This window comes from Jaculus jaculus, chromosome 2 (assembly GCF_020740685.1).
Source record: "Jaculus jaculus isolate mJacJac1 chromosome 2, mJacJac1.mat.Y.cur, whole genome shotgun sequence".
In the NCBI taxonomy this organism is placed as follows: domain Eukaryota; kingdom Metazoa; phylum Chordata; class Mammalia; order Rodentia; family Dipodidae; genus Jaculus; species Jaculus jaculus.
The window spans coordinates 92,702,614-92,715,499 of NC_059103.1; the positions used below are offsets into that span (position 1 = coordinate 92,702,614).

Below are 12,886 nucleotides of genomic sequence, written 5' to 3' on the forward strand. Positions count from 1 at the left end.
ACTCCCCATTTATTCTTTGGGAAGAGGTCTCTCACTGAACCCAGAATTCACTGATTCAGTGCTAGCTATTGAGCTCCAGGGATTCCCTATCTGTGCCTCTCCAGTACTGGGATTAAAGGTGCGTGCACCATGCCTAGCATTGTTACATGGGTGCTCAGAATCCAAATTCAGGTCCCTGTGCTTACACACCAAAACCTTACCCATGGCCATCTTCCCAGCCTCAAGACTAGTGTAACTTTTATACAGGTACCTGTATCTACCTAACTATGTGTTTCTGCTTCTCTCTCTTTCCAGAGTCTTCTAGTGGTCAGGGCAAAGCTCTGTACCTCCTTTGGAGTTTGTCTCTGAGTCCCATTTTCCTCACATGTTGAAGAAGGAAGTTAGATGAGGCAATAGTTAAGGTGCTTCTAACTCTGTTTCATAATTCTACATATGTTTGGGTTTTCAAACTTGTTTTACTTTCTTCCTTTCCAGAGCTCTTAGACATTTTATAGGGTTAGGGCTAAGGAGCTGAGAATGCAAGTAAGTCTTTCAATTGTTTGTTTGTTTTATACCCATGTTCCTCAGAGAGATGTGTTCAGGAGAAATTCTACTTCATATTGCCTCAAAAAGAATCACCTTGTGTTTTCATGGTAATTTAAACTAGAGAGGTTTTACAATTTACTCTAAGAAGCTGGGTTTGGGGAAAGTCCTGGTGCATGGTATATCAGAAGAGTTTTTCCAGGAAAAACTCTAAATGTTTTAAAATAAATACTGATCATTTTCTTTTCCCATCTGATTTCCCAGGGAACAGAGAGTATCTGGTACATAGCAGATACCTACCACATATTTATAAAGTGAACAAATGGGATAAAACACACTTTACTGTGGGGGAAGATGGAGCATGTAGAGGGACTTCTAGCTCAGGAGGATCTCTGAGGAAGTGGCATCAGTCTCACCATCCTGACCATATTGACAACAAAACTAAGTGATTAATCTGTTACATACCTGAGAGGCTAGACTCGAAGGTTCACCAATGAGCATTATATTGTGTATGACCCACAAAGAGAATCCAAGCAACCCATCCAGAGAGCTTTTAAAAATGCATCTTAGCTGCTAAGAATCAATGGTGGGTGCATTTTGGTCAAGTAATATAATTTATTGAGCACTTTTTATAAGTCAGATCATCTTGTAGGTTATGGATGACCATTTTCTCATTTATTTCTTACAAGAGTCTTGGAGGTCATCTTCATTTTATTATAAGGAAATTGATCCAGAGAGAGAGGTTAAGAGACTTACTCAAGTCTATATGGAACTAAGATTTTAATCAGATTCAAAAGCTCATTTTCTTAACCCTGTAATTCCTTCCCTGAAAAATGTCAAGATTTTCTGAATTTCAATATGGTATCTAAGAAGTTCATGCAAAATGCCTCTCAAATGCCCTTATTGCTAATATACTATTCTACCAGCTATCTCCTTAGTATTTATTAAATACTTTTAAAAGCCATATGCAGTCATGAGTGGGGTCTGGGTGCCTACTCTCACAAAACTTAGAGTTTTATTGGTGGAATGGCAAGTAGTCAGCAAAGACAATGTGGGAAAACATGGGGCATAGAAGAGGGACACCCAACCAAGACAAAGAAGCTGATTCTTTCTCACATCTATTCCCAATATTTTGCTCATATTTAGAACAAAAGATTACTGAAAATTAGAGCACAAAACCAGAGAAATAAAATCAGTTGCAGCTCAGTTCTTGCAAAGAGCCAGAAACCCAGTAAATACTTGTTGAGTCTTCCGTGTTAGCTGGGCCACAACGTCAAGAGGCATCACGGTTCACCCGTCTATGTTGACTGTCTTTTTCTAAACTCAGGTTACTCTGATACCACAAGAGTAAAAGTCAAATTTCCTAAGCAATACTTTAATTCTGACCAGTCTAGGAGCATGACAACCCATGGTACTTGTCCCTACAAGTGGAACAAGATTTGACAATTCTAGCTAAACAAACTTCCACTGAGCTTGGGCTCACCAAACCAAAGCATATTCCTTGCCCATGTATTAAACCAAATTATGCATATACACTTTTAATCATTTTGAAAATATCACTCCACATTACCAGACACACTTTGACACAGAGCAAATCATACCCACCACCCTGCTAATAGAGTAGGTGAGTTCTGTGTGGATATGAACACATAACATCAGTTCATTTTGGCTCTGAGACTCATATGAACTTTTCAAAAGAGGGCTGAGAAAAAATAATTTTTAAAATGCACATTTTGAATAGTCTCAATTAAAATTATTTAGTACTTAAATGTATTAGTTGTAGTTAATGTTTAAAAGGTGGTACAGATTTAGTATGTTCATAACAAATAATAGTAAATAATAAAAAGTTATATGGGAAAAATTTCGTATATATATATATATATATGTGTGTGTGTGTGTGTATATATATACACATACATACATATACACACATAAAACAAGTTATAATTTTTTTTTTTTAGTTTCTCAAGGTAGGGTCTCACTCTGGCCCAGGCTGACCTGAAATTCACTACAGAATCTCAGGATAGCCTTGAACTTACAGTGATCCTCCTACCTCTGCCTCCTGAGTGCTGGGATTAAAGGCATGTGCCACCACGCATGGCTATAACAAGTTATACATTTTTATCCACTTATCCCAATTCCCAATACTCTGGGGGACCTCCTCCCTGAGGTTATGGTAGTCATTGTGGGGTCATGAAGGCTTCAGTCAGTACCTATGTGGTGGGAAGGAACCGTGCCTTCAGTTATTCCTACCGCCTCTGTGGCTCTTACAATTTTTCCACTCCCTCTTTTGCAAAAAACACAGTATTTTAAATGAAGTAATCTCATTCAAAAACATACCTTGCCAGGGCAAAAGCATCATCAATAAGACTTGCACGGTCAGCAGAAGAAAAGCCCTGGGGAGAGAGAGAAAAAAAAAATAGATAAACAACATGATTCTCAAAGCAAGGAATATTGAAAAAATATTAGTATCACAAAATACTGTTCTTAGAACAAGAAAATGAAACAATTCCTAACAGTTGCTGCCTCTTACCTTGTGGTTTGAGAAAAGATCAGTAGCTATCAAGTCCCAGGTTGATGGTTCATAATTTACACGATAAAACCCAATATGATCTGGGTTTATTTTGAGAAAAGCATTTCCACTAGGATTAGGAGAGTTCAAAGTGATTCCTGTGGTAGTAAATAAACACTAATGAGAAACATGTTTGCATATACTGTAAACACAGAGAAATTAGACCCAGAGGGCAAAAAGAAAAGAAAAGAAATATTAGCTAAAGGAGTCAAGTTTGATTTGGATCCAACGCACCAACGCCTAATTCTTATTTAGTTGCCTAACTTTAGAATGTCACTGGAGTGAGTAAGCTGAAAAAGAAATAAGTAATGTCAACAAGCGTCCTGTCATTTGCGACTTACGCTTCTTTCTGGCAGAAGCTTGCCACATGAGTGGAATAATTCTATGCCGGCCAATCCTTCAATAACAGAAAACAATGCCTAAAGACAGAGAAGTCTGTGCCTTCTGGGAGTAGTTGACATACTCCATATATAGTCCATATAATCATAATGGACTAATTACATAAAGAATATTTCCTAGGCAGTGTAGAGAAGGGATAAGATGGCAACATTTAAAAAAGAATACTTTATTAAAATCAACATTGAAGCTGGGCTTTGCAGTATGGGCCTGTAATCCTATTATGCAGCAAGTGCTCTATCACTGAGCTATATCCCCAGCTCTCGTTTTTACTTTTTGAGTTAGAATCCTACTAAGTTGCTCCGGATGGCTTTGAACTCACTCTGTAGTTCAGGTATCCCTATAACTTGTGCATCTTAGCTGACTTTAACAAGTCCTTTTTGTCAATAGAGTTAGCAAATTAACTTTGTTCTTCTGAAGTAGAGTATTTGAATAATGGTGTGGGAACTTAGATACTTAAGGAATTTCAAGGAGTTGAACGTAGTGATAATATAGGGAGTGATACTGGAAAATAGAAGACAAAGCTGGTATTGAAGGTCAAGGTAGCCAGGATGGGGGTGGAGGGGTGTTCAGTGTGTACAGTCCCACGCCATTTTAAAGAATCCATCTGCTGAGAGTTGAGAATACAGGGAAGATTTTAAACCAGGGAAATACCTTGCTCAAGGCTGTTTCCAGGAAGATAATTTTGACAGTGATATGCAAGATATATTGGATGAGAATCTAGTAGCAAGAAGATTAATTTACAGTACACTGTAATAATCTTGGGCAAGAAATGATGTGGGGGTGATAAGAATGGAAAGGAGCTGATGTATTCAGGAGACTTATTGCAGGTAGAAGCAACGCAGCCCTTCTCCTGCCAGAGGAAACAATAGGGGCATGCATACTGAGATGAATAATGATGTTGCCTCTAGAGAACAGAGGAAGGTAAGTCCATCTGAGAGGAAAGATGATGTAAAGTTTGGAAGTGTTTCTGAGAGGTCTGGATGACACTCAGGATGCAGGAGTTTTTCCTAACATGAGTAAGTTCTTCACCAAGACAGTAAGTTTCCTTAGGAACTTTCAGAGTAGGTACTTGACAAATTATAAACCCTTACCTCACTCATGTAGTATTTATCTTTCTTTGTCATTCTCTCAAGGAGAAGTTGTTGAAAGGAAGCTAATCTTTTGGCAACCTCACACTTTAAATGTTTGTATCAGAAGGAGAGTCTCTTGCTAAGCATAAAGCCATATGTTACTGAAGAAAGAACAGAATCTTTTGAGTTTGACAGACCTGGGATCAAATCTTTTCTCTGAGACTGGGCTGGCTTTGTAACCTTGGCCAAATCACTTGACCCTGCTGTGTCCCAGTTCACCAGGAGGAAAACAGGGATAAAAATCCCTCCCAGGGCTGTTGTGAAGATTAAATAAGATAATGTAGGTAAAGCAGGGTCACATCATTAGGTGTTATGTGACAAACAGATGGTCGCTCTCCCCATTATTATGAAAGGCGATAGACTGCCAGTTCTATAAATAGTGAAGCAAATATAAATAACATTGAGAAGTTCCTGGCAATCCATCTAAATACTGGAGTAATTTACTGTGCTTTATATGTACACAGTTAAGCCTGTCTAAAGTTACTGTGATTTTTCACACCTTATAGATGAGGAAGTTGAGATCCAGGAAGTCTGCTATTAAGGACTTTCCAAGTTCATGCTACTTGCAGAGGAGTCATCAGTAGCAAAATACTGTTGGGCTGTTACCTTATGTAATGAAGCAAGTGAGACCAAACTGTCATCACCTATTTTGGAGACACATAGATGTGAGTATACATGTTTCCTTTTAATATTTTTTGTGATTGTAACACTAGCATGTATTGTTTATGGAATATACTTGAAAATAAAGTAAGGCACATGCCTGTATTCCCAGCACTCAGGAGGCGGAGACAGAAGGGTCACTGCTAGTTTCAGGCCAGTCAGGACTATATAGGGATGGCATTTCTCAAAAAAAAAAAGTAAATAAAAATAAACAAATAAATAAATTAAAACAAGTATATAGGATAATATCAAAATTACCACCCATAGGGTTGGAGAGATGGCTCAACAGTCAAAGGCACTTGCTGGCAAAGTCTGATGTCCTGGGTTCAATTCCTCAACACCCATGTAAAGCCAGATGCACAAAGTAGCACATGAATCTGGAGTTTGTTTACAGTGGCACTTGGCTCTGGCATGCCCATTCCTTCTCTCTGCCATTCAGTCTTTCTCTCTATCCTTGCAAATAAATTAAAAACACTTTTAAAAAATTAAAAAAATTACCCTCCATAGCTTAATTTGTTTTTATCTTCTGTGTGTCACTGCATGTGTGTATCTTCCATGTGCATATACAAGCAGGCACACAACATATATGATGGTACTCTACCTATTCTTTGTGATTAGTAATCCTTGGTCAGTTGAAATTATGTTGCTAGTACCCTGAAATAGCATTTATGTTTAAAAATGTAAGTTTGTGGCTGGAGAGTGGTTAAGGTGTTTGCTTGCAAAGCCAAAGGACCACGGTTTGATTCCCCAGGACCCACCTAAGCCAGATGCACAAGGTGGCATATGCATCTGGAGTTCGTTTGCAGTGGCTAGAGGCCCTGGCATGCCCATTCTCTCACTCTCTCTCTTCCTCTCTCCTTTTCTCTTTGTCTGCCTCTTTTCCTCTCTCACTTTCTCAAATAAATAAATTAATTAAATTTAAAAAACTCTAAAAAATGTAAGTTTAATGCCCACACAGTACCCTTTATCACTCAATTTGTGTTTCTTACTATGTAGAGTGAATTATTTCTGGGGAAAGGGAAGAGCTCTTGCTAAGAAATTTCACTCTTTGGAATTAAGTAAAATGGATTCCATTTTTGGTAATGCTTTTAACAAATTCCCCATTCAAGGAAGTATTTGTGTTGCAAGTTATGGCATACACATGCGATCCCAGCTGCTCAGTATACTAAGGTTGGAGGAGCATGACACCTGTGGCAACTTAGTGAGATCTTGTAGAGCAAGTTAAGGAGACACATAGAGAGATTAATTTATAGTAACATCAGTTATAATTCAGGCTTTCTCTCAAATCTCAGCAGGTGACCTAAAGAATCTGCCTGCAAAGGAAGTTAGTTAGTTTGCTTGCTTCTTTACAACAGGGTTATGCTATTTAGCCCAGGCTAAACTGGAACTTGTTAAGTATCCTTGACCAGCCTTGAACTCATGACTCTCCTTCCTCAGATTCCCTAAAGCTTAAATACAGATGTGCACCAGTACACCCAACTGTCGTTTTGATATGTAATATGTAGTGAAAAGGAGTTTGGAAAAATGCTACCTGCTTATCATGAGGAAAGATTTTTCACTAGTGATGATTTTGGCAATGGGAAAGAATAACCGCAAAAGACAGCTGGGTAAAGAAGACCTGCTCCTGAGCCTCCAACCTGCCCAGCACATAGTTCTGGACATTTAAAAAAAGTCTAGTCCAATTCAAAATAGTGTATAACAGAGGAGGGGCCTGGGAATTGTAGACCACACTGTTCCCTTCTCTTGCTGGGTATACATTTAGACTACATATATCAGATTCCCTTGTGTCTAGGTAACAGTGTATGATTGAGAACTAGATACAGGGCTGGAGAGATTGCTCAGTAGTTAAAGGTCCTGCTCGCAGTTCCTAAGAGCCCAGGTTCAATTCCCCAGTATGCATGTAAAGCCAGATGCACAAAGTGGTGCATGTGTTTACAGGGGCAGGAGGCCCTGGTTGGTGCACCTGTATTCACTTTTTCCCTCTCTTAAATAAGTAAATGAGAGCTACATATACAGATGACTGGTAGGCCTGATCTTTCTCTTATCTTCCTGTTTCTTTCCACTTGCAAAGGACCCACTAAGGTATTTCAACATTGTGGGTATACTGGAACCACAAGAAGGAAGAAAACCAAATGTCTAAGCTACTTTTAGTAGATAGCTACCCAAGACAGAGGGCAAGCCAGAAATACCTCCTTGGGACAGTTGCACAAACAAACTTTTATTGCATCAAACCACCATTAATAGTTTCTAAGTACAATAATTAGCCTCACCTGGATAATGCAATAAATCAGGCTATCACAGCTTGATGACACCTTTAAAATAATTGATCTACCTTAACTCTCCCCTAATCCTTATTAAGTCAACTTTCTTCCTGGGAAGACATACCTAATTAGCTGACACAAGTATGCTGGTTCACTAGGCCAATATACCTTATCTGTGTAAATTAACAAATTAGCATTCTTGCTTAATCTCTTGCATGTTTGGTTTAGGTGAATAAATCTTCTACGACTTGGTTGACCAGGGCTGAACTGACAAACTGGCTCTGAGCAGCATAACTGAATCCAGGTGTGCATCTTGCACATGACTTAGCTTGGACACCTGAAGAAAGTCCTCTCCTCCTTAACATATGTAAAAATATGTACTCAGTATCAGTTTGTTAATAAATATTTAAATTTACTTAGTATGCATTTTTTTTTTTTTTAGTAAATTCTATTTCTATGAAACTCAGAACTTGATTGTATAAACTACTCACAGTCTGGACATAAGAAATATAAAAACCACCATCCCAAAGTCTACACCTCTTCTGAGCCTTAGACCTATAGGAATCCCTAAGGGGAAATACTGTGTTTTCACAAGATAGTTACTTGTTTACCCTGTGGTAACCTTAAGTCCTGCTAAGTGATAGAAAGCAATGAATTAACCCGACATGGTGACGCACACCTTGAATCCCAGCACCCAAGAAGTAGAGGTTGGAGCACCACTATACGTTTGAGACCAGCCTCAGACTACATAGTGAATTTCAGGTCAGCCTGGGCTAGAGCAATACCGTACCTCAAAAAGAAGCAGTAAATTAAAAGTGAAATGTATTATACTACTAGATGTAAATTCACAGTCAGAAAAAAATAGTAACCGATACTAAGCAACTAAAAGAACACACCAGCAACTTCTAAAAGAATAGCATTCTGAGGCAAATAACCCTCCATCAAGCAAGGGCTTACCAAGCTCTTAGGATGTGCATAGGACTTTGTTGATAGCAGGCAGAGCACAAGAAGTATATTGTGTAGTTTGTGTCCTCAAGAAGCTTACAACTTAGTTAAAGAAACATAGAGCAAATGAGCTTAAAGAGCAATGATAAATAATGAAAATATTAACTAATAAATAGGGCTGCGGAAATAGCTCTGTTGGTTCAGTGCTTGCCTTACAAGCATGAAGATATAAGTTGCATCTCCAGTACCCGTGTAAGTTCCTGGTGTAGAGGAGTGTGATTGTAGCCCCAGCAGTGGAGGAGATGGAGACAGGTGGATCTCTGGGCTTGCTGGGCAACTAGTCTCACCTAACTGATGAACTCCATGCCAGAGAGAGGCCCTATCACGCACAAAAAGTGGACAGCATACCTGAGAAGAATAACTGAAGTTGTTGTCTAACTTCCACATGATCACACACATGCATGTACACAAACACATGCATGAGTACTCACATACTTATCAACACACACAGTACACATGCATACATAAAAAAATTAAGTATCAACATTAGAAACAGGGGCTGATGAACCTGAGAGCATGAAATATATTATAAGAAAAAGTACTCACAATGATTATCTTATCATAAAATCCAAATGACTACTAATAGCAGCAGTAAAGATAATGCAATGCATTTTGATAAGAATAAATTCCTCTTAACACAGACTAAATCCATCCAAAGCAGGGCACAGTCTCTTAACAGTTTAAAGTGAGAACTTTTCATTGGAGGCTAGAATAGCCAGAAAATATTTGGGGATAGGCATCTACTTTTGTTAGAAATTACAGGCTTAAGTTTTTCTCTACTGCTTCCAATACCATGTACAATATACATGTAATAAACAAAATCTCATGAAGCCCTATTATTGCCTAGGGAATTTCTAACTAATGAATCATCAAAGAAGCCAAGACCAAGGAGGTAGGACAGGTAATATGAGCTGACTGCCTATTCAGTTCACTCAGGACTGTTGGGTATTTGTGCTCTGAGTTGAAGACAGCCTCAAACAGGAAACAGGAACTTATGGCACAGCCTAAAAATGGAGCAGGTACTTTGAAGTAGGAAGATGTTTAGTTTGTTTCTGGCTAAGTGCTGAATCATGATTCTGTCGTTTCAGATAAAGGCAGGGTTGGCATCATAGCTCTGTGAACCCCTGAGCCTCTCCATTGGGTCATTAATTCACTCAATCATTCATTCAATAAACAATTTCTCACTGCTTGCTGATAGTGCCTGCTAGAGAAACAGAATAGCAGCCACAGCCAAAAATGTGTTGGGTAGACACAGACTAGTCAATAGTTGTATTAAATTTGGCATTAAATGTATTATTCAACAGTTAGAATAGAGCAGTTGAGCTCTTTCTCCTCTCTGACATTAGACTTCCAATCCAAAGCACAAGTCCCCACTTCAACTGATCAACATTATCTTTCAGACTCTACCATAGCCTCTGAGCTCTTGATTTAGGTGTCTTTTCCTTAGCAAGTTTTCTTATAGGCCCAGGTTTGAAAGGATTCTTGTTCTGTGACTGCCCTTAACATCTGCATTTCCACACCAGCCTCCTCTGACAGATCTGCCTGTTGACCAACCCCAGACATTTGGAGTTCAGTGGCAAGAGACCTGGTGCACCCATTTTCTCTTTTTTTTCTCTCAAATAAACAAACAAAAATACTTATTGAGAGAATTAGTTAATAAATTAAAAATTAAGTATTCCACATATTTATATTCCAACTAAAATAATTATTCAGAACTCTTGAAATTTATTTTATGTAAAGCTTGAGTAAGCCTTTGTTATCTAGAATATTCACTTGTATGGAATCTTTGTTCCATGGAAAGGCTGGGCATATTGTGTTTGGATGGTTGAATTATTCATGATTTTCAGTTTGTAAACAACAAATCAAGCTGCTGCCCAGAAAGTCTTCAAACCTTCACTTAAACATGGTGACCAATGGGGGAAATATGTGGTGACAATTAAAGCAAATCCACAAAAAATGTCCCAATGAAGCCCCTGCCTGCTTATTATGCCTGTTACACATTTTTACTTTTCTATTTTTGCTGACTTTCCCACTTGCCTTTGGCAACTATGCATATGAATAAGAAAATGGTCAGAAGAGAAACCACAAGACATATAGCTTAGTACTCAAGTGTGCATAAATATATAAATACTAGGAAAAGTGGTATTGATCTGGAATTTCTGGAAAATTCAGAATTGTTGATCATAATGTTATAATAGTCACGAGCATAAATGATGAACGTTTTCTTGTGATAGCATCCTCGGTCAGGAGTAGCCCCATAGAAGTCTTACCTCACTAAGAGTTCATAATAAAAGTTAAGAAGAAACATTAAAGGGGAAAACAAGAATGCTAGAAGACACAGAAAAACCACTATGCAACGGATTGTACTAATATTATGCAGAAATGAGATGACATAAGTCTCCCTCACCTAATGAGCAGAGAAAAGGGGGCATATCATATAATACAGTATAATCTGGTAATTAAAAGGCAGGAAGTGGGCTGGGGAGATAGCCTAGTCAAAAAGTACTTGAAAACATGGGCATCTGAGTTGAGACCCCTGAGCATTCAAAAACTGGCCATGTCAACAAGTGCCTATAATAATCTCAGTGCCAGGGAAGCAGAAATAGGAGACGCCCTAGGGCTTGCTGGCTAGCAAGTATAGCCACATCAGTGATCTGTAGGCTCAGTGAGAGATCCTATCTCAAAAATGAATGAATAAATAAAATTAACTGGAGAGCAATTGTGACAGACACTTTATGTCAACTTCTATCTTCCACATGCATGCATACACATGAACACATGTACACACAGGCATATCTATTGCACACATGCACACACAAAACTGGAAAAAAATGAATGCATACTGCAATTTGGATGTTTCTTCAAAAGGCACTCATAGGGCTGGAGAGATGGCTTAGTGGTTAAGGCACTTGCCTGCAAAGCCTAAGGGCCCATGTTCAACTCTCCAGATCCCACATAAGCCAGACACACAAAGGTGAGGCAAGTCCAAGGTTGCACATGCCCACTAGGTGGCAAAAGTGTCTTGAGTTCAATTGCAACAGCTGAAACCCTGGAGCACCAATTCTGTCTCATAGTCTCTAAAGAAAAAGCACTCACAAAGTATTATTATAAAATTCTATAAAATAAATGCCCAGAATAGGAAACTCTATAGAGGCATAAGTTTAATGGTTGCTTAGGGGCTACAGATGTTGGAGTATAGAGAAACAATAGCTAATGGTCTGTGTCTCTTTCTGAGGTGATGAAATTGACCATGGTAATGATTTCCTATGCATAGGAATATAATAAAAAAAAAATAGGAGCCGGGCGTGGTGGCGCACACCTTTAATCCCAGCACTTGGGAGGCTGAGGTAGGAGGATCTCCGAGAGTTTGAGGCCACCCTGAGACTACATAGTGAGTTCCAGGTCAGCCTGAGCCAGAGTGAGACCCTACCTCGAAAAACCAAAAAAAAAAAATAATAATAATTGGGCTGGAGAGATGGCATAGCAGTTAAGCGCTTGCCTGTGAAGCCTAAGGACCCCAGTTCGAGGCTCGGTTCCCCAGGTCCCACGTTAGCCAGATGCACAAGGGGGCACACGCGTCTGGAGTTCGTTTGCAGAGGCTGGAAGCCCTGGCGCGCCCATTCTCTCTCTCTCCCTCTATCTGTCTTTCTCCCTGTGTCTGTCGCTCTCAAATAAATAAATTTAAAAAAAAATTAAAAAAAATAATAAAAAAAATAGGACTGGATGATACAACATATTTACTTGTTTTGTTTTTGTTTATTTTTTGAGACAGGTTCCAATGGAGTGCTGTGATTACAGAAGTGTGTCACCACATCTGGTTTTATACTGGGGACTGAACCAAAGGCCTCTTGCCTGCTAGGCAAGACTCAACAACTGTGCCACATCCATAGCCTGGATGATACACTTGCCTTCACCAGGTGAATTATAAACAAAGGAATGCAGTTCATTAATCAGCCATGTGCTTTGTATACTCTGAGTTTGATATCTAGCATGGCAAAATATGAATGAGTAAATGAAATGTATTTTATAAATTATATCCCAGTAAGGCTTTTTAAAAAAGAATGGAGACAATATACTGGGAATGGTAAAACTTAATTTTTTAGGTGAAATCAAACATGTTATTTTTATGTTTTGTAGGCTCAAGAAGGCATGTGCAGGTAAAGGAAAAGTGGTCTGTTTTTAGCTTCTAAAAGCCACTAGGAAAGCCCACAGTGAATGTTCTTCTGAGTCCATGTTTTCAGAGGTCAGAGTGCAAAGGGGTCTGCCTTGCCTCAGATAAGACATTTTGTAGAACACAGGGAAGCACGTGGTGGAGTGGAAAGAGCGAGATTCTCCTG

General features: G+C 38.9%; 1 protein-coding gene across 1 annotated transcript in view; it reads right to left on the minus strand.

Moving 5' to 3' along the window:
- LOC101613156 (glutamyl aminopeptidase) overlaps positions 1-12,886 on the minus strand; it is an 85,668-nt gene that overhangs the window by 23,654 nt on the left and 49,128 nt on the right. Inside the window, exons 12-13 of the mRNA XM_045144028.1 lie at positions 3,056-3,192; positions 2,863-2,918 (exon numbers count right to left, since the gene is read on the minus strand). Of these exons, the coding sequence (XP_044999963.1) occupies positions 2,863-2,918; positions 3,056-3,192 (193 nt within the window). The remainder of the gene's footprint in view (positions 1-2,862; positions 2,919-3,055; positions 3,193-12,886) is intronic.